This window comes from Salvia miltiorrhiza, unplaced genomic scaffold, assembly GCF_028751815.1.
Source record: "Salvia miltiorrhiza cultivar Shanhuang (shh) unplaced genomic scaffold, IMPLAD_Smil_shh fragScaff_scaffold_173, whole genome shotgun sequence".
In the NCBI taxonomy this organism is placed as follows: domain Eukaryota; kingdom Viridiplantae; phylum Streptophyta; class Magnoliopsida; order Lamiales; family Lamiaceae; genus Salvia; species Salvia miltiorrhiza.
The window spans coordinates 612623-633706 of record NW_026651437.1 but is presented as its reverse complement, the minus strand read 5'-3'; the positions used below and the strand labels follow the sequence as shown (position 1 = coordinate 633706).

The 21084-nt window shown below is 37.1% G+C and overlaps 2 protein-coding genes across 2 annotated transcripts; both read right to left on the bottom strand.

Annotated features, from left to right (window-relative positions):
* Positions 1-1032: 1032 nt before the first annotated feature.
* On the bottom strand, positions 1033-5528 carry LOC131002663 (vacuolar protein sorting-associated protein 9A-like). Its single transcript, XM_057929134.1, has 5 exons — positions 5297-5528; positions 4305-4452; positions 3589-3759; positions 2504-2683; positions 1033-2107 (listed from the first exon to the last, which is right to left on the bottom strand). The coding sequence occupies exons 1-5, from the start codon at positions 5404-5406 to the stop codon at positions 1253-1255; spliced, it is 1464 nt and encodes a 487-aa protein (XP_057785117.1). The 5' UTR covers positions 5407-5528; the 3' UTR covers positions 1033-1252.
* A 4398-nt stretch (positions 5529-9926) lies between these two features.
* On the bottom strand, positions 9927-13343 carry LOC131002686 (beta-1,3-galactosyltransferase 7-like). The gene is made up of 11 exons (XM_057929158.1): positions 13076-13343; positions 12888-12987; positions 12360-12421; positions 12056-12237; positions 11912-11975; positions 11524-11596; positions 11331-11451; positions 11165-11252; positions 10952-11077; positions 10559-10668; positions 9927-10376 (listed from the first exon to the last, which is right to left on the bottom strand). The coding sequence occupies exons 1-11, from the start codon at positions 13165-13167 to the stop codon at positions 10228-10230; spliced, it is 1167 nt and encodes a 388-aa protein (XP_057785141.1). The 5' UTR covers positions 13168-13343; the 3' UTR covers positions 9927-10227.
* Between the last annotated feature and the right edge of the window lie 7741 nt (positions 13344-21084).

Below are 21084 nucleotides of genomic sequence, written 5' to 3'. Positions count from 1 at the left end.
GACGTTAATATTATACTCCCTCCGTCCCCAAAATAAGTTCCTCTTTGGGGACGGCACGGGTTTTAAGGAAAATGGTAAAGTGTATTGATAGTGGAAAAAAATATGTTATAATTAGTATTGGGAGTGGTGAAAAGGTGAAAAAGTGTTATAATTAGTATTGAGGTGATGAAAAAGTGAAAAGTAAGAATAAATAAAATATTATTAGTGGTGGGGTAGTTGTCCAAAAATAGAAAGAAAGAAAGAGGAACTTATTTGGGGGACGTCCCAAAATGGAAAAAGAGGAACTTATTTCAGGGACGGAGGGAGTAATTAGTAGAGCGGTGCTCGTGCACATGGTTACTAAAATACATAGAAGAAAGAAAAGGGAAAGATTCAAAAGAACAAGATGCACTAACATACGATACTTTGCCAGATTTTGTTCTTGGACTCATTTAAAAGAACAACAAATTATTTCCTTGGAACATGCACTACATCCATGCACACGCCATATATATAATCTAAACCTTTGAAATTATAAAAAGCTAACAAAATAATAATTGCAAAAATTGTTGCAGTGGTTGAGAAAAAAAAAATACTAGCTTATCTGGTAGCTGGAAGATGAAATTAATAAAGCTCATGTCCAGATTATAGAAAAAGTTGTGCTTGCTAGTTGTCTTTGCTTAACTTATTCAACTCTACCAATTGTTTCTTTCTTACTCTCTCAGACAAATAAATAGAGAAAAAGTTTTATTTATTTATTTAACTATTATCCAAGCAATAAGCAGACAAGCAAACGTGAAGCATATTATTAATAATTAATAGGAACAATATAATGGGGATATATTCCTCTTTATATTCTTTCTTTCTCATTATAAGCTTATAAGGCTATATCGTAATAATAGAGCTCTTCAAATAAAATAAGATGAGAAAAGTATCCATTTAGATTATGATTATAACAAGTGTTTTGTTTTAGATACCCGTTGTCGTGTTTTCGACATTAGCGATTAATCAAAGCCGAATATAATGTGATGGATTAGGAAGAAAGAGGCACTCTCACCATAAACTGTGATTCTTTCATAACAATGGTCCATAATCCTGTTAGTACACAAAAGTTCTAAACAAATTGTCACAACTACAGCATGATCTTAATTTATGCAAAAATATTAAAAGGGAAAAAAAGAAGAAAAAACTGGAAGAAGAGTAGCTCCTTCCAACAAAAATTGGAACCAACTGTATCAGACCTGCATAATTCTCATAGGGTGATTGATGGTCATCACTGAGGATTCTGATTTTCATTTTCCTCCTCAGCTTGAGATTTAGGAGCTGTTTCTTCCACCACCTTTGAATCGGTATTTTTCGGCCCAACATCCGATGATTCGGGCCACTCGCTGCCTACGCTAGTAGGGTCATTTTGGGTATTATCAACTGCATGTTCTGATATGTTTTCTGGTTCCTTTGCTGTTTCAGGCTGCTCTAAGTTATGGTCTTGAGCATTTGGTAATGAAGGAGATGGATTTGTTACACCTAATCCTTTAGCAAGGCAAACATACTTGAACACTAGTTGCTTATAATTGCTTAGCAGATCTTCTACATCACCAACCGTCAAATCACCGGCCTGGGAATACAAGAAAGGGAAATCTTGAAAGACACGGCTTACCTCGTCTTCCTTCAATAGCATGGTGGCTCCTCTATTCTCGAGGTCTGAAATTGATGGGATCTTATTTAGTGACGACGACGTATCACTGCCATATTGCTCATCGTTCCCTGATTTGGTTTTGGATGAATCGACATGATCCCGTGTGGTATTAGCTGGACCTTGATGGCGCCTAGAACTCAAAGGTGGTTTTGGCTCCATAGATTCCTCCCTCTGATGATATTCGAAATTCTGATCTGCTTGACTGTGTGCATCTGAGCTCTCGGAGAGTCCAAAAAGCAGTTGCTTTGCTGATTCCATGTTGTTTTCGAATTCGGATTCATCCATTGAAAGAGCTTTAGCATCCATGTCCATGATGAAAGACTCCACAGAAAGCATGTTCGTGAAGAAGTAAGCTGATTCTGCTACCAAGCGCGTTTGTCGTCTGAATCGTTGTATGTATGACAAGTTGGAATGTAACTGAGGCGGGTTTGCCTGAACAAGATACCAGACAAGGCTTTAATTTCATAGCATTCGTAGATTAGAGGGAAGAAATTCATGCTTCTACTCAAAAGCACCATTAATATATCTTTAAAGCAAAGTTCAGGCCGTTATCTAGTTAAACACTGACGAGCAAACCAAACCTAATATTCACCCTCTCAGAAACATAATACTAATAGTCTCTGATAATCCAAGTAGCTAGAGAAAATGAGGATTTTCCACGCCTTAGTAAAATGTTTTTAACAATAATGGCATGACATAAGTAGTTTTCAATGGTTTGTTACTTTTTCTCGTATCACAAGCATTGAAGAAGTTGATCTTTAACAATCACCACGAACCACACAGCAATATTGAGAAAGAGATATGAACGGGAATAGAAACAAAAATTACCTTTATGGTGACATAAATGAGAACTGGGAGAAACTCATCAGCCCCTGGGTGATCTCCTTTAGACGCAAGGGAGGCATTGACTAAGAGGTTGCTGATAACTTTGCAGCAGTTTAGAATACAAACAAGCTTGTCCCTTGGTGCCTTGTACATGTTAATCTTTTGCAGTTCTTTCTGGGCAAGCTGCCAGAATAGTATAATAACTGGTTTCAGACTTCTTGTGAAGAATCTAGAGGAGTAACTAGTAAGGTTTCTCATCTAGTTAAATTGTTAGACATCGTATAATCTCTAGTTAAAAGGAAGGAAGAAGATGCATAAAACTACTAATTTTGTTTTTCCATCACATCAGACTTTAATTCCAACACAACATATTTTTTATTTCTTAATAGCTAATTACACAATCATTTTGTCGACAGAAGCAGACAAGGGTACAATCTCTTACAACATCTCAACAACTTTGATCATTCATCAACTTGTTCATAAGGTGAACATGAATCAACATGTCGAATCATTTATTACAAATGATTGACTAATACTCAATTCAGGTGAATTTATTATGACAATATATTAATAAAGGGGAAAACAAAAATAACTATATCTGGTGGAGAAGTTAGATATGAAAGTAACTCTAATGATACAGATCACCATGTTCCACATTCTGGTTTCAATTGTCAAAGCCAAAAAATAACATATTGCAGATTGTTGATGAGAGATAAAATGGAAAAAGGCCCTAATAAAAAAGCGAATTTTTCTACATATATCATCTCAGTAATCACTATTAGTCTCATGATGCTTATACAAATCCAGCAATCACTAGTTCATCAACCCAAACTATTCTCCACCATTCCGTTTCAGCTAATTTTATCCAAAATTAACAGTCAATCCCCAAGAGGACTGTATAAATTTCCTATAGATGATTAAGTGATGCAAGTACACTGAATCTCATAACAATAATCATATCAGGAACAGTGCGAAGAGGGCTCCACTGACCAAATTATGGTTGCTATACAAGGAATGCACTTGAGAAGCGTGCGTGATCACTCACACACAATAATACACAAAGAGAAAGAACTCGTTGATTCACTCACCAACCAAGAAGTTTCATTCTGAAATGTCGGCTTGATATCCAGATGCTCTGGTCGAATAAATTGTTGAACTAAAGCCATCTTCTCATGAAGCTGCTCGTCAGCTTTTACATCTTCTGGAATTGAAGCAAACACTCGTGTAAATAGCTTTGTCATAACATACTTTTCCAGTCCCTGCAATTAAAACAACAAGCGTTTCGAAGATTAAGATCCTGTTGTGTCGAGTGATAACAGCTGAAAGGTTTGGCAGAGGTAGAAACAAGCAAGTCCATTCCATTTAAAGCAGTTACGCAATAAAATTACATATGCCGCTAAACAAGAAGTTAATGAAAGATAGAACAGAAGATTACGTGACTAACACAAAATTAAAAGAAAGGATTTTTATTAACTTTATGTCTAAAGCAGTTCATCGAAATGGCTCATTTTTCTGAATTCAATAAATAATGCAAAAACAATATAAAATTTAGGTGATATGATGATGTTGAAGAAAAGGTGTGTGCAACAACAAAACTTATTTTCCACCAGTGTAGAAACAATACTCTTAATACAAAGCTAACTAGAAAATATGTTACAACACTAACTTGCCCCGGCCTCATAAATGTCAAACATACCAACAGATAAATCTTGAAATAATCAACACAATCACAGAAAAGAAGTTCCCATGTTACAAGCAACCTAATAATATGAATCGAGTATCATTGTAACAAAACGATACTCACTTCACCTGCACTCTCCAATTCCTCCTCTGAAGATCCAGCCCAAAGGGAGTGAGCCCTGAAGGCCACTTCCATATTGCCAAGGAACTCCTGCACAGCTGCACTGTCTCTTTCCGCATCCGGGGCATTGTTTAAAAATGAGACTATAAAACTGCGGATATTTCAGCTCAGATACGCAGTTGATATCAGCGATTGACACGCAAATAAGCAAAGAAGTAGATCCTAGATAAGGAGATCATATAATAGACCTTTTCTAGTTTCTTTTATTTGTGGTTGTCCATATACCCAAACAGTTCAAGAAATAATTTCAGAGAACAGGAAACAACTAATTAAGCTATTGCATTTTCGATGGAGATAAACTAGCAACTAAATTACACATTTAAACATCAAAGCCTCAGATAAATAACATAGAAATGCATATTAATGTAGATATAAGATATGGTCATCACCTAAGAAATCCAAAAAATTCGATTATGCATAAAGAACTGAAAAGTGCATAAAAACGAAGGCAATATACAGAATAAACATTTTTTGTACCATAAATGAATCAGTATTAGCAGTTGAAGCAGCAAACTGAAGGATAACGAAATTCCAAATATAAAATAAGAACACTTTAAAATCTTAGCTGTGATTAAAAATCAAATACAGTTTCCATTAAGCTGCAAACCATCAATAACTCCGGGCTAAAAACAAATTCCAAAAAAGAAGAAGAAGAAGAAAGAAACTGACTGATTTAAAACTAAAATAGAAACAAACATCCAACTTGCAATATGAGACCTCGGCTAAGTTACATTAAATTAAAAAATAAAAATAAAAATATTGAAACAGAACACACTCATCATTAATTGTGTTCAATCACCGAAAATACACAAACAAAAGATCCAGCTTCCAGCTAACAATAATTAACACGAAAGAAACTACATTCCCCAAATTCGAAGTTCCTCAAATTCGACAATCAATCAACGGTACAAGAGTGTGTGTGTGTGTAACAACACCTTTTGATGGCTTTGACAAATTCGGCGGCTGAGGGATGGCGCATGCGCTCGAGGAAATCGTGCCACGTAAGCGGCGCCGTCGACGAGCCGAACACGTCGGAATTCTCCATCGCCGATCGACCGGATCGACGGCTGCGATTAATCGTGGTTGGGTTCTTCTAAGTCAACGAATCAATAATGAAAACTAATCACATTGGAAATTGTGGGCCGGGCCTGGTCTGATTTTATTTGGTAGTTGTCCTAACCAATTGATTTTCGGGCCAGATAATGGGTCGAATTCGGGCCCCACTATCGTAAGCGTTTTAGCTCGATCCATCTAATTATTACATAATTATTAGTTATTGCAATAATTTTTTAAGAAAATATCATTCACCAGTATATAGAAGAATGAAGAAAAAGAAGTGAAAACATAGTTTTTGTTGTTAATATATTGTAAGATAACGTGAGCTGTTAAAACTAAATCTTTTACTCCTTTCGCCCCAATTTAAGCCATATGCCTTGAGCACAGATATTAAAAAATAAATAATTTATAATGAAATAAAAAAGTGATAATAACTTTTTTGAGGATATATTTATTCAAAAAATAAGAGTTGAAATAAAGATATTATTTTTTAAATGAAAGGATATATAATTATGTGTTTATCACATCACAATGACATTTGGTGTAATTAATGAGTTATGTGTGGATATTTATTAGTGTTGTCATATTCCTTAAGTTGAATGTGAACATTGTACCACTTTATAAATTTAAGCATGTTATGCCCAAGTTTGAGTGAAAAATCTATTTTACCTTTTAAACATATGATTTTGCTTAATTTTTTGTGAAAAAGTCTTACACATTTGACCGAGTTGACAACTATAAGTCAGAAATGTGTAAGGGAAATCTGGAAAAGATAATAATTTGACAGATATTAATCAAGAGTTCATTTAGCCGGTGACTAGATCATCCAGCCGCTCGATCGACTTATCATAAACATGCAAATATGTTTGAACTAATCCAAACCCATTCAATCTAAAGCTCCAAATTAAACTAACTCAACCTAATGTAACAAAAAAAGAAAGAAAAAAAGAACCTAATATAACAAATTTAATCTAACTAAATTAACTAAATTTAAATTAAGCAACACTAATCTAATCTAAGATTAGACAACGAAGTGTAGTTCAATTAGTAAGATGCTTCCCTTCTATTCAATAGGTCGAAGGTTCGAGTCACCAAGAAAAATTATGAAGCGAGAACATCTTTATATAGTGAACTAAATTTATATGCCTTAAAGCTAAATATTTGAATTTGGATAACTCTTCAAACCAAATTCGTTGTAGTATGAAAATCTATACTTTTCTACCACATTAAAAGAATTAAGTGAACATAGCATTGAAAAATTAAGTTAACCTAACTTGTAAGCACTAGTAACAATTAAACACCAATTTCAGGCGATTACCAAGCAGCAGCGGTTGGTGATTACTGTAAGGGGAGGGTGGCGACAATGTGTAGGAACAGTAAGATGATGGGGGTGTCAGTTTCTCGAGGACTGAGTGGATGGCGAGGCGTCAAGTGGTGGATTTTTTAGAGAGAGAGAGAGAGAGAGACAGGGACGAGTGGTGGCGGTGGCGATGGCGATGATGAGGACAACGAGTGTGTTCGCTATTTTATTTCACATTACGCTTCAAGTGCATTGTGTAGTTACAATAGGTGGAAGCAAGGTCGTATCTCACAAGGAATATTGTTTAGATTTTAGTGATTACTCCTATTTAGATTAAACAATAACATGATTGGTTGATTATATAAAGTTTATTTAATAACAAAAATAAATAATTAAAATCAAACAAAATAAATATATATTAATGGAATGAGATGTGATTTTAGAGATTTAGATGTCAATAGATAATTAAAATCAAACAAAATAAATATAGATTAATGGAACATAGATGTGATTTAGAGATTAGATATCAATGGATTAGCAATTAGATTTAAATCTCAATTCATTCAATCTTGATATGACCTATTTATCTAGGGCGGTCTTAGAACCTAGCTTAATTTAGCCCCGTCCTGAACTATTAAAAAAGTAGATTACAAGTCATAATTATCGTCTCCGGTCAAATTTTAACCTATAACTCCAAAAAGCACCAAGGATCACCAACACCTTCACTCAAACTCTCAACCTCCTAGTTTATTAAGATGATATGCTTTAAGCTCCTAAGCTAAATATAGATTATCCTCTCCCAATTCAAATTAACATATTAAAAATGCACAAATGATGGCCAATACCATTCATATAAGCAATAAATCTAGGGCTCAAAGATATAATAACACTCAATCAAGATATATATAAATATTGATGTCAATCAATTACAGATCCATCTAGTCTAATATCTAAATTAATGGGAATTTAGCCAAATATAGTCTCAAACATAATACTTAAATCAAGAAAACACATAACCAAATGAGAGAGTAAAGTGACAAATCTTATTTCAATCTTGCAATCTTCAATCTTATTTTCTTCTTTTATCTTCTTCAATGCTCCTCAATCTTAGTAGTTGGGTGAAACCAAGGGAAGTTAGGGTTTGGGATTGTTGAATGTGATGATTTCACCCCCAAATTCAAAGGTTTATATAGTGTGAGGGTGAAATTCGCATCTGGGCCCACAAACCTCAAAATCCGTCTTTTGCCTTTGGTCACGACCGTGCATATGGTCTAATTCATGGGGACAAGGTTTTGGGAGGGGCCCACAATCATGCCCATAGTTGTGGGTGGAGGAGGGGACCGCGGGTACCCCCTCGAACGTTTTGGCTCGAGTAGTAGTCCCACCCGTGACATCAGGTGACCCCCCTTCCCATAGTCGTAGGGCAGCGGTCGTGGGCTCTGTGCACATCCGACTCGCTTGGCTTTGTTCTCTCTCGTCCGAGCTCCGATTCAACTGCCATTTGCGCTCACTGATTTTCTATCAAATTGTACTTTGATCCCATGCTTTCATATTTTTTTCAACTTTTCTTTGATTGTCCCTGAAATTACACCAAAACTACAACCAAATATCAAATCATTGTAAATCTCAACACTAGGGCACAAACACTCATTGACAAGAAAAATACAAGGGAAAAGACAAAAATTCATGATAAGTTCAGGTACAAAAATCGTTTGTCAACCCCCCAAACTTAAAGTGTTGTTTGTCCCCAAATAACAAAGAGAAGAGAAACAAAAGATAACAAACATGAGAGAATGAATTGGTGGCATTTTAAGTGCTTCAAATTTTCAAAAGTTTTCCACAATAATAATATCACAAGTAGATATGCAATTCAAAAAATCACAAGTGTCAATGAGTTCAACATTTGAGCTTGAATCCTCACAAGATGAACATATCAACGAAACACTCAATTCTCAAGTGTTTGAAATAGGTCGTGTATGCATCAAAGAGGGATGGGGACAAGTGGCGACGACTATGATGGGGACAATGGTAGGATGACGACAAGGGCAGGTTTCAAACGAGAACGGCTAGCTCACGAAAAATTTACTTTTTTTAGGGTCCAATGTGAACTGAATTTGAATATGAGGAATCAAGTATATAAGGAATTACTGACAGATTCTCAATTCGATGATCCGTCGTTAATACTGATGATAACTTAAATAATAATAATAATAATAATTTAAAAAATATATTCTTTATCAAAGATGTGTAAATGATGGTAATATAATAAATTACAAAATCATTTAATAAATAATAAAAATAATAAAAATTATATTTATTATTAATGACGCTATAATGATGAATCATTTAATTGATATAAATTTTTAAAATTAATAATTAACAACGCATCAACGACTAAGGTTTAAATAATAAATTAAATAAGAATTACATTTATTACTCCCTCCGTCTCGCGAGTCTTGACACGTTTGGGTTCGGCACGAGAATTAAGGAGTTGTAGATTAATGTTTTAAGTGTGTAATTAATAAAGTATAAAATTGATAAAGTAGGAGAGAGAATGTAATAAAAGTGATAAAGTAGGAGAGAGAATATAATAAAGGTGATAAAGTAGGAGAGAGAAGGTAATAATTATTGCTAAAAAAGGAAACGTGTCAAGATTCGTGGGACGGCTCAAAAAGGAAAACGTGTCAAGATTCGTGGGACGGAGGGAGTATTAGAGACAACTCATTTAATTGATATAATATATTTAAATTTAGTTAATAATTAACGATGTTTCAGTGGCGACAAATTTAAATAATACAATCAAACCCCACCGCTCCCCTCCCCCAAATTAAAAAAAAAAAAAAAGCGATGCTTCAATAACGGAAAATTAAAAAAAATTTAAAAATCAAAATTATTAGATATAACTATCCGGCCATCGATATTTTGTTATTAAACCCGAAAAATCAATCACGGATTGCGTTGTTAAATTCCGTAGCGAATTTCGTGTATTGATGTAGTATTGTAAGTTTTTTTTTTTTTTTTTGAGAGGGATGTAGTATTGTAAGTTATTATAACTAAAATCTCAAATCAATTTTTTTTTTTTATGTTGAAAACCAAAGCAATTAAGAGATACGTTTGGATTAAGGGATTGCTGGTGATTTAGTAGAGTGAATTTCAAATAGATAGTTAGATTCAATATCCAATATATACAACCATGTTAGATTACGATCAATCACAAAATTGCATTCTATATATTATGCAATTTCCTTCAAACATACACAAGAAACAACATATACACTATCCATGTAAATTATGCATTAAGAAAGAAAAAAATTAAATAAAAAATACAAGCCTACAACTTTTACAATTTTCTCTTCTCAATCTCAACCATATTGGCTCCAAAAGTGCAGCCAAATCTCAGTCCCTCTGAAACCTGCTTTCATAGTTGATGCTACAAGATCCAAGATGAAGGATTCTAATGCGTCGTTGTCGCAAAGGAAATTCAGCTTTTATGCTAATCACTAGGAAACTTTACAACAGAGCGTTCCAGAGAGCCTCTTCTCCTTCACCACATTGCTGGTGCACCAGCTTCAACTTCTCGACTGATTTGCAGATCCCGCTGCAGCTCCAGTCGAACGAGGCAACGCATACATTGCCCGCTTGCGCCTTCCACTCGCAATCTGCCAACGAATGAATGGATTTAAGAAAAGTCTTGTGGGGCTGGGCCAGTTCAATCTTTTGGCACCTCTCTAAATATAGGTAGGGAATACCAACATGTATCATCATGGTTCTGTACTATTTTTTAGTTTGAGTATCGAGCTTCAAATGACGGTCGTTAACGAACTAATAAGGAATATCGTACCTGGCGGAGTACCACAGCACATGCTGCGCTCGTCGATGTGCTCGACTTCAAGACCGATAAACCAAGCGCCAAGCGACACATCTTCGTTTGCGTACTTGTGCAAAATGGGCCTAAGTATTGAAGTCACAACAATTAATCCATGATTAAAGCATACACCAAAGAGAAGGATTTTAGACTAACATACACAAGCATTCATTTTTCAAGAAACCTTCATCAAAAGTTTCACCACTATGTTATAGAGCATATGATAGACATTACAGTTTTGCAAGATCCACCACATACACCATATGATAATGTGCTTATGTTCCTTAAATAAATCTGCTTATTGACAATAATATTGAAGGGAAATTAGTGTGCAATTACGTGTCTTAACCCGAGAGCTACAACTCTTACCGGTTGATGGAAATGTAGGTGGCTAGATCCTTTGAAATAGCGTAGATCTGCCCAGTTGCATGCCGGAAATATTTATTCCCTTCCTCTCCGAATTTCCAGTACTCTGGTTCATGGTACTTAACGTTTCTGCATAATTGATCCGGTTACTAAATATTCGAAATCAGCACAAGAAACACATAATCAATCAACAAACAATAAGCAATCAATTGTTACTTTTGGGCTAGAACTGGTCCCGACTTCATGCAGCCGATGTAAGCTCTTGGTTTTGAGCGGTGGCGAGCAAGAGTCGCGGCCAATGTACCTGTGGCGCAACACCCTCAATGAATTGCTTTTGGCAGAGAGTATATCTCTCAAAAAGATACATCTGTATAATTCTTACCCAAATTAACATGGACGTCATCATCAACCTTGACATAAAAATCAGCATCCCACTTTGCAACAGCCGTGGCAAAGAATGTCTTTGTTTTTGCTGAGAGTTCGTGATACCCTTCAACATGATCCTAAAAAAATTGAACAACGTTGCAATCATACATTTCCGACAAAATTTCTACCAGCGAAACCTAGACTTTTACCAGCCGAAGAAAATCGTTGTGTTGAGATTCTTCAGAGTCGAGAGCTCTATCCAATATACTGTTTGACGTGGCACTACATCAACCAAAATATGTACGTGTAAGGATCAATCAAGTATAAGAAGTTTTGATATGTTACGCTTCTATAATGACTCCATGAAAAGGGTCAAGTCTAAAAGTAGACCGTTAAAGGCCTCAAAACTGCATCGGCCAAAATATATATATGCACAGCAAGGCCACCAAAATCAAAGTATTATAAACAAAAGCAAAACAAGAATCTCAATGCTATTGCATTGCATCAAAATCTCTTTAGCAACAAGTTCCGACTGTCAATTGGGGGGCATAATGCATCTACTACTACATGCATCATGAGATAAAAGGTGCAATCGACCTATGTCCGATCATGAATCTCACAATGATCCCCTTCTCTTGCTCCAATTTGCGATGCTTCTCGCCTGAGAAACCACTCACAAATCATCAATATTCAATCACATCAACACAAATAACAAGAATCTACTTAAAAACTGCAATAAACCTCGAGGCATCCAAGTCTCTCTGACAGAATCACGTCTCTTTCGACTACTAAAAGCCGTGTTTATACCAATCACCACAAATGCCTTCTTCCTCACAGAGGACCCCTCACCACCCCCCCTCTCCTGACCTCTCCTTGGTGCAGACAACTCCATCTGCAGCATTGAAATCGACTTGTCCAATGACCTGAATTGAATTCCCCAATATTATCCGTAAAACCACTTAATCTAACAGCATAGCATTTGAAGAAGCACAACAGAAGCATTTGATGACAAATGAAAATTTTCAGAACGAAATCATGAACTCACATAACTGCTTCATGGGTTTTGTACACCTCATTCATGATATTCATGCCCTGATCTCCTCCTTTCTATTGAAAATAAAAAAAAAATCAGATATACATACATGAAGTATACCCAAATTCTGACTATTAACCCACATTGACAAAAAAAAAACCAAAAAAAAAAAACATGAACTTATTTTTTGAAATTCAACCCGAATTAGACCAGACTTCAAATCCTACATGAAAGCTGGTCATTAATTACGTGATTAGAAGTCAAACTTTCCTTTAAATCTGCATGCCGAATTGATCTGTTAGCCATATGATGTTTGCCAAAATTGGCGAACTATTTAGTTTGCAGTTTTGGCGAAACAGATCAGTTCGGACCTCTGAATTTCCACATAATTAATTTCTAGCTTCCACGTGATATTAAGTGTGACTAAAATTATAATTCTGGCCAAATTCCAAAATATCAAAATTCATGTATCTTTGAACAAAAAGATAGTGTTGATTTGAAAAATTGAATCTTGTAAACATCAATTGGTAAAGACTGGACCTTTTTTCTAGCATTGCAATCCTCGGACACGATCTGCAGCTCTTGGTCAATTCTTTTCTGAGTTATTAACTGGTTGTTGGATTCCAATGGAATCCAGAATCTAAAAAATTGAAATTCGCAGTGGGTCAGATTCTGACAAACTTGAAAATTCAAGAGAACCGAAAATTCTTGCAATGAATTAAACATACTTGTTTGTGAACATGATCCCGATGAAGAAGAAGCAAATGGAGCAAATGGGAATCCATCTTGCCGAAATCTTTCCACTGCGATTACTCTTCATGGCTCTACAAATTCTTTCTTTTTGTTTACTGTGTTTGCTAGTTTAAGAAAATGGGGAAAATGAAAATCCGGTGAGACATATTTGTGCTGAATCACGTATGCACATATACATATATAGATTGTGAGAGTGTGTACGTGTGTGTGTGGGAGAAAGAGAAAGAGAGAGAGAGGGCGGTGAAAGAGAGAGAGAGGGCGGTGATAGAGCTCGAAAATGGAGAATGTCGATGGAATCTTAGGGGGTGTATTCGTTGTGGATTTCCACATACTTTAAAAAGTCCATGGAATTTAAATTCCATGGAATTCACATAGATTCCAGACGACTTTCAAAGAATTCGTGGTTGGATTTCACCCTGATTTTCACTGATTTTCGAAGAATTTAGGGGATAATTCTGGAATTGAAATCCATGATGCCAACGAGCTCGAAAATGGAGAATGTTGATGGAATCTGCAGTGTCAGTGTCAGTGAAATGGTATTTTCTTCTTCTTTTTTTTTTATTTTTTTTTATTTTTATTTTAAATTATTCTTCCATCAAAAAGTATAGTGTCAGTGTGTTTTGAAGAGTACTCGTTCTAATAAATAATTAAAAGATATGTATAAAATAAAAAAAAATAATAAAATTGATTTGTTAATTACTTAATAATTAATTTATAAATATTAAATATAAATAAAATTTAAAATAGTTTAATATATAGTAGTATTTATTATCAAAATAAACATACTATATTTATTTTGAATGAATAAAAAAATTCATAATTGAACAGAGGGAATATCTCTTATCTGTGTGAAATAATTGCGTTCGAATGGATGACAATCATTTATCTAAATAATTACTTTCTCAACGTGCGCTCTCTGTGATAGAAGAAGATGAAAAATATATATTTCATCGTATTATCATTTTTGGGTAGACGAATTTTGGACGTAGTTTAATTTCGCATTTTGGAAGGTGTCAAAAAATATATAAATTTTACTTTTAAAATAATTTTATCATAAATTTAATTTTTAAATATTTGAACTCCTGTGTGTAAACAGTGAGGTCTCGGATTCAAACCTCACTGGTAAAAAAAAATCCTACGATTTTCAAGTTTAGAGATGTTTTATACGATATTTTTTAGAAGGGATATTGGCATCAAAATACATGAACTTTGAGCCAATTCTCGTTTTTCCCCTTACCTTTCAAAGTTGTAAAATAATACACCAACTTTGAGATTTGTCTCAAATTTCCCCTTTCCATGTTTTGAATATTTAAAATTAACCCCCTTTAAATGACTTTTTATAGATTTACCCCAAAAACCATGGATATATTTTGTTTAACCCACGCTCGCCTAAAATGGTATCAGAGCGGGTTTTAATTGAGGAATTATATTATATTTAATTTATTTTATAATTTACCTTTGGGATTAACCTATGTGGGAAGAGACTCCATAAGAATTGGAATGGATCCGGATGAATGTCCGAGATGTCTTGTATACAAGATATCTTTCCAAATTTTGGAAAGAGAGGCGAGTCACCTAATGGGTGAATTACGATGGTATTGGCGTTATCTTATGCTCAATATCACTGAGGACGAGGAGACTGTTCGTGAAATCATTACGAACATCCAGGGGCATCTTGATGCCTTATTAGAAAATGCCGAAGCCAAATCGGCAAACCGACGAGCCAGGGACAACCTCCATCAACAATATCATACTTGATGGAACCAAAGGACAAGGCGGGAGTAGCTTATCCAAGCTACCACAAGATCGAGCCAAACTCTTCCGACAACGTCAATTTGCGGGAGATTCAAAGAACGGTGGAATATTACGGCGTCAAGCTGTATGAGCTACCGATGGAAATAAGCAGAATATCACTAAGACAAGAGGAAATTCTAACCCTCTTGCGTGATATCCAGAAAAGAGTGGAGGACATCGAAAGGCGAAAACCATGTTTCGGGAAAATTCGGAATAAATGGTCCAAAGACCCGACGTATCCACTACCACTTGATTCAGCACCCAAAGAGCTGAAACCGGAGGACATAATTCGAATCATGAAAGGCAAATGAATAGCCTTGATCGAATCGGATTAGAAGATCTACATGAGTTAGTGATCACTATTTTATTAGCAACAAAAATACCGCAACTAACACGGTGTAATCGTAGTATAAACAGCAATCGGATATCGTATCCACAGGGACTGTAAGACGAAATCACTCTATCTATCTCCTACACAGACTCTCACAATATGCAAGTAAAACGATTATGAAGGTGAATATTGAACTAAGATTAACTAAATAAAACTAAAGAGCATAAAAACTATGATAATTAACTCAAATATAAGGGAAACTCTGACCCTAGGGATGTACTTTTGCTAATCAACTACATGCATTTAACCTATTGATTCAATTACCAATTTTAATCCAACCCTGATGAAAGATCACTATATTATTCACAAACGTCTCTAACGACCACCTATGAACGTAGATTAATTAATCCCTTTTCGCATTCAAGACTCCAAGGAATAAATTAACTCACAATAGCACATAAAGAATAGCTTCCTATAGCTTCACCTATCGCATTCAAGACTCAAGGCTAACACTATATCATGCATCCCTGAATCGGCTGAACAGTTATCGCATTCAAGACTCAAACTGAACAGCTAGACATGTAAATCATTGATCAGATAATTCACAAGAGAACAGGCACAAGGAATCATGAATCATAAGTTGGAAGGCAAATTGATATCAATAAATCAAAAACACATAATTAATTAGCTATATACAAACCCTAGGTTCAGATTAAAAGACTAGCCAGACATAATAAAATCAAACATAAACATAATTAAATTAAAAGCAATTGTAAAAACAAATTGTATAAAACCGAATTAAAACGATTGTAGCGGCTTGAATCTTCAATCTTGATCCAAGCCTTGAAAACTGGAAAGCTAAAAAGTTCTAAAGCTATAAAACTGAAATATGAATGTTAAGAACTGAAAAACTAAAGCTGGGAACCCTGAATAGGTACAAGAAAGACCTATATATAGTATCAGGGTAAAACTACAGAGTTTGAGCTCGAAAAGGACTTTAAAAACGGATAAAAACGTGAAAACCCGGACTCGCGGCGGTCGCACGGCGGGCACCCGGCGATCGCCGGATTCTTCATTGTTTTCCTTCTGCACGCGGGGCGCCGCCCGATCGCCAGCCTCGCCGATTTCTCGGCGGGCTGGGCGGCGGTCACCGGCTGGGTCGCCGGCTGCTTCACAAAATTCCTTCTTCGGGCGGCGGTCGCCGCCCGGTCGCCGCGGTGTCGCCGCCGTTTCGCTGCTGCGCGCGACTTTCTTGTTTTGGTCATAACTTTTTCGTCCGAACTCCGATTTATGATCCGTTTACGCTCACGAACGCGTATCGAGACGATCTACAACTTCTATTTCAGATAAGTTTTCCAAATTCGAACTCAATAAACCTGCAATTTCCTTCAAAGTTCGAGTAAGAATCATGTTTCAAAAGATAAAGCAAATTAAGCACAAAACAATCATCCAACACTCAATTTCCTATAAAATAATATCATATGAACACTAAAAACCATGGAAACATGAGTGTTATCAGTTAGCAGAATCTTTTGTTAACCTCAACATGATTGATCTAAAGATGAACCAAGAAGAGGTGCCCAAAACTGAGCACCAAGAAGCAGAGTCGTCAAAAAGGGGTGGGGCTTCAGAAGATTCGAGCCATTACCAACGAACCAGACGACGCCGGCCACAGATGCGGGATACTCCTGTGGGAAAGGCCACACTAGAACCAATCCATCCATACGGATTGATTCTCAACCTTGATGAAGCCAGTTTTAAAGATTGGGAAGGACTCATCGATGAATGGGCTTCAGCAATGAAAATTGTGATTGCCACGATAGAATATGACAAAGAAGAATTTGTCAAAATCTTCGAGGCAAGGTTTGCAGGCATGACAAAACAATTCTGGGATAGAGCCGATACCAAGGGAAAGAATGATTTGTTCAGCCATACATCAGCTGCTGAAATCCTTGAGTTGGCTACCAAGCAGATTAAAATCCATTTTCTTGGAATGGGTTTTTTCGAAGGATCCGCAGAGGAGAAGCAAAAGAAATATCATCAGGCACTTTACAATCTAAGATTGGTGGTGCTAGAACCAAAAGCTCTCGATGAATTTATGCGCTTATATACCCTATATGTCCATATGGGGGTAGTTGATGATCGGACCGCCAAGGACCTCTTTTTCACAAAGTTTTCGAGTCCATGGAGGGAGATGCTCATCAACGAGTACGTTTCACCAGGAGAATATCCACTTGACAGCGCGTCAAGAAGGATGTCATATGTTCACAAGAAGCTGTCCGAATGGTGCCAAAAGGCGGCGGACCAGAGGAATCTCAAGAGATTGAGGAGACTCAATAAGAAATCTCCATTGATGTGCGACAACATTGATCTTCCAACAGAGATTGGTGCTGAGTTGCTGTATCAACGGAAGAGTAGAAAGAAACATAGGTACCAACCCTATGAAAGAAAGTCCAGAAGGAGTTCTTGGAAGCCGAGAACTATGTGGACCAGACAGAAGGCACGCTCCTATAAATCAGGCCAACGGAGCGGACCATCAAGAAACCGATTCTCATCCCAAAAGAGAATCCCGACGAGAAAAACTTTCAGGCGCACACAAGCCAAGTCAAATGAAAGTTTCAAAGATTGCAACTGTTGGACGTGCGGTGCAAAGGGGCATATTTCTACAAATTGCCCAGACAACGAGAAAAGGAAGATAAGGAGATTCGAATCCACACCGGATATCGAAGACGCTATCTATCACCAGGAATTGATACCCGTGTATCAGTTCGAAGATATATCCTCTGACGAGAGTATATATGAACAAGAAGAAGTCTTTAGTTCTGAAGATTCGGAGATGACTGATGGATCAACCGGAGACGAGTCAGACTAAAGAGGAACACGAGGTCTACCACACACATAAGGAGGATCAGAGTGGATTTACTAGTCATTTTCTGATTCCACAAGAAGAGGTGGTGAAGAAGCTCGTGAAAAAACTTAAGAAGGAAACCGATGAGGTACAAACATACCAAGGGTTTTCTAATGGGAGATTGAATCAAGTCTTACATAGCTTGATTCCATTCAAAATGAAGCATCATGTCTATTTTGGCGTTACAAGTCAAGAATTGGCGCTTCCAATTGAGATTACAAGCAATCAGGTGGAAATCCAGCTGGTTCCAGCCGAAGATATACGGCGGGATCTTAAGAGAATGAAGCCAGAAGTCGCGAATACGATGAAATGGATTCATATTGGAGCAATTCAGTTGGTGATTAAATCTTCCCTTTTCCCAGGGACAGATCAACCAATTGATGTTGCACTCTGCGACAAAAGGATCAGAGATGCCAGAGAATCAGTTCTTGGAGCTTTTTCGGGCAATCTCTATGCCAAGAAGATTATAACCGAGTTCTACCCACAAATCGCTTATAATCTACAGGATTCATCTTTCAGCCGAGCCCTGACACTTTATCAGGACTACAAGAAGAAGAAGCTCATGACGGGAGGAAATATGCCATACTCGCTGACTTATCAAGTATCGTATGCCTTATCGAATTCCCATCACACGGAGTTATTTCTGGGAAAGGAATTTATCGAGATTCCAGAAATATTCAAGGAGGTAGCCAAGGCAGTCAATCCAAACCGAGTGGAGATTCCTCAGATCAGGGAAATCGACATCGACGTAGGAGACAAGCAGGTGCTGAGCCATGATTAGAGTCTCAGATTGGGAGCACCAAGGTTATCATTCCAGGGAAATAGGCTAACTTCCGGGCCTATTACAAGAAGTTTCTCTCTATCTTATGAGAGAAGGGCGATTCAGGAAACACCAGTTCCAGACATGAGGATGAAGCTCAAATGTCCCGAAGGTTGGAAATGGGTTTCCACAAGATTTAATACAACTGAAAAGGAAAATAAGTTTCCTTGCAATATGTTGTATTATTTGGCGAATCCAGAAAGCAACCGATATATCGGAATTCTGGAGGTCGGAGGCTTTGAAATCCAAGTCGAAGGCCAAGCCGGACAAGAAACTGACGTTCTGATCTTAGGACGCAATTTCCTCGACAAATATCAACCATGGTCGTGGAAAGCAAGTGGAATGGAGATTACGATCGGCCGACAGAAGCTGCTGATCTAATGACAAGTCCATTCTCGATATACATCTCTATAGGGATGTTATATGAAGAGTTCAAAGCAGAATATTTTGCTGCTTATGTGGATTCAGGAGCAGGAATCTGTACAGCAAAACGAGGAGTCTTTCCAGCAGAAGTTGAAGAAGAACTGCCTCGAATTGCGGGAAGGGATTTCTCCAAAAGGATTTTACTCCTATCAAAGGGAGTAAAACAGACGGAAATATTGATCGGTGGAGCAGGACAGACACCTTGGTATAAGGTCAAGACGCCACCAATATATTTCCATGATACCGGAGCAGATATATTATTCGGCAATAATTTTCTGCAAACCTTCAAGCGGTATACACAGGACAATGAGGCCAGGCGGCTGGTGTTCACAACCAATTGTGATCACAAGATCATTGTGCAAAGGCTCAATGGAGCTTTTAATCGCTCGATGCCAATCAAATTTCGCAGCAAGCGTGGTGATGATGGCAGACTCCGGAGACCCCAAATGAAGGATCAAAGGAGATTCGGAGAAGTTTTGCTCAAATGCAGAACAGAGGGATTCCCAGATCTCTCCGAGGAAGAAATTCAAATCCTCAAAGTCTCCCTACTATCACACAAAGATATCAAGGAAGAAGAACATGTGTCCATTGCCGACGTCAAAAGGAGGATTCAGAAGTGTTACCATGAGAATCCTTTGGCATGGTGGGACAAGAACCAGCTCAAAGCTACCTTGAAAGTTAAAACTGGAAAGGAGCATGAGTTCGTAAGGTTCAGACCTATCCTGATGAACCCTCAAGATCAACAGGATATGATGAGTATAATCAAGGAACACCTTGATTTAAAGCTGATCGAAGAAGGGAGATCACCCTACAACATTCCTGGATTTCTGGTGAGAAATCATGGGGAGATCAAGCGAGGAAAGCCAAGATTGGTCATTAATTATAAATGGATTAATGATATTCTTGAGTTTGACGGATATTTCATCCCGAGTAGAGAACACCTTATCAACTGCATCAGAAGTGCAATGGTATTCTCAAAGTTCGATTGCAAGTCAGGTTTCTACCAGATTCGCATGGAGGAAGGGAGTAAGAAGTTCACAGCCTTCTCAACTCCACAAGGACATTATGTCTGGAATGTCATGCCAATGGGGTTAGCCAACGCGCCTCAGATATTCCAAATGAAGATGGATAATCTCTTCAAAGATTATTCTTCGTTTATGTTTGTTTATATTGATGACATCCTTATTGCATCAAAAAATATTCATGAACATGTCAGGCATCTGGAGATCTTTGCGGATGTTTGCAAACAAGAAGGACTAGTGCTGTCGGAAAAGAAGGCAGTCATTGCCACCCAGAAGATGGAGTTTCTGGGAATTGAGATCGATGAATCTGGAATAATTCTACAAGATCATATTGTGGAAAAGGTCCAGAATTTCCCGGAGGATCTCAAAGAAAAGAAGCAGTTCCAAAGCTTTCTCGGAGTTGTTAACTTTGCAGAAATGTTTATTAAAAATCTTGCAGAGCACAGGAAAATCTTCAGTCCACTACTGAAGAAAGATGTTCCATTTATATGGAAGGAGGAGCATCGAGAGGGTATAAAGAAGTTGAAGGAGATCTGTAAAAATCTCCCAAAACTTTCAATACCACAAGATGAGGATGACCTGGTCCTCTATACAGACGCGAATGATTCCTGGTGGGCAGCCGTGCTCACAAAGATCACCCCATTTGGAGAAGAACCTTGCAGATACTGTAGCGGTCTTTTCTCCGA

Excerpts from the sequence above, each read along its gene's own strand:
- LOC131002663 (XM_057929134.1), bottom strand. The coding sequence starts at position 5,406 with ATGGAGAATTCCGACGTGTTCGGCTCGTCGACGGCGCCGCTTACGTGG. Across the intron at positions 3,760-4,304 it reads AATTGGAGAGTGCAGGTGAA|GGACTGGAAAAGTATGTTAT; the intron begins GTGAGTATCGTT and ends TTTTAATTGCAG. Across the intron at positions 2,108-2,503 it reads TCATTTATGTCACCATAAAG|GCAAACCCGCCTCAGTTACA; the intron begins GTAATTTTTGTT and ends TATCTTGTTCAG.
- LOC131002686 (XM_057929158.1), bottom strand. The coding sequence starts at position 13,167 with ATGAAGAGTAATCGCAGTGGAAAGATTTCGGCAAGATGGATTCCCATT. Across the intron at positions 12,422-12,887 it reads ATTGCAATGCTAGAAAAAAG|AAAGGAGGAGATCAGGGCAT; the intron begins GTCCAGTCTTTA and ends TATTTTCAATAG. Across the intron at positions 11,976-12,055 it reads AGAGACTTGGATGCCTCGAG|GCGAGAAGCATCGCAAATTG; the intron begins GTTTATTGCAGT and ends GTGGTTTCTCAG.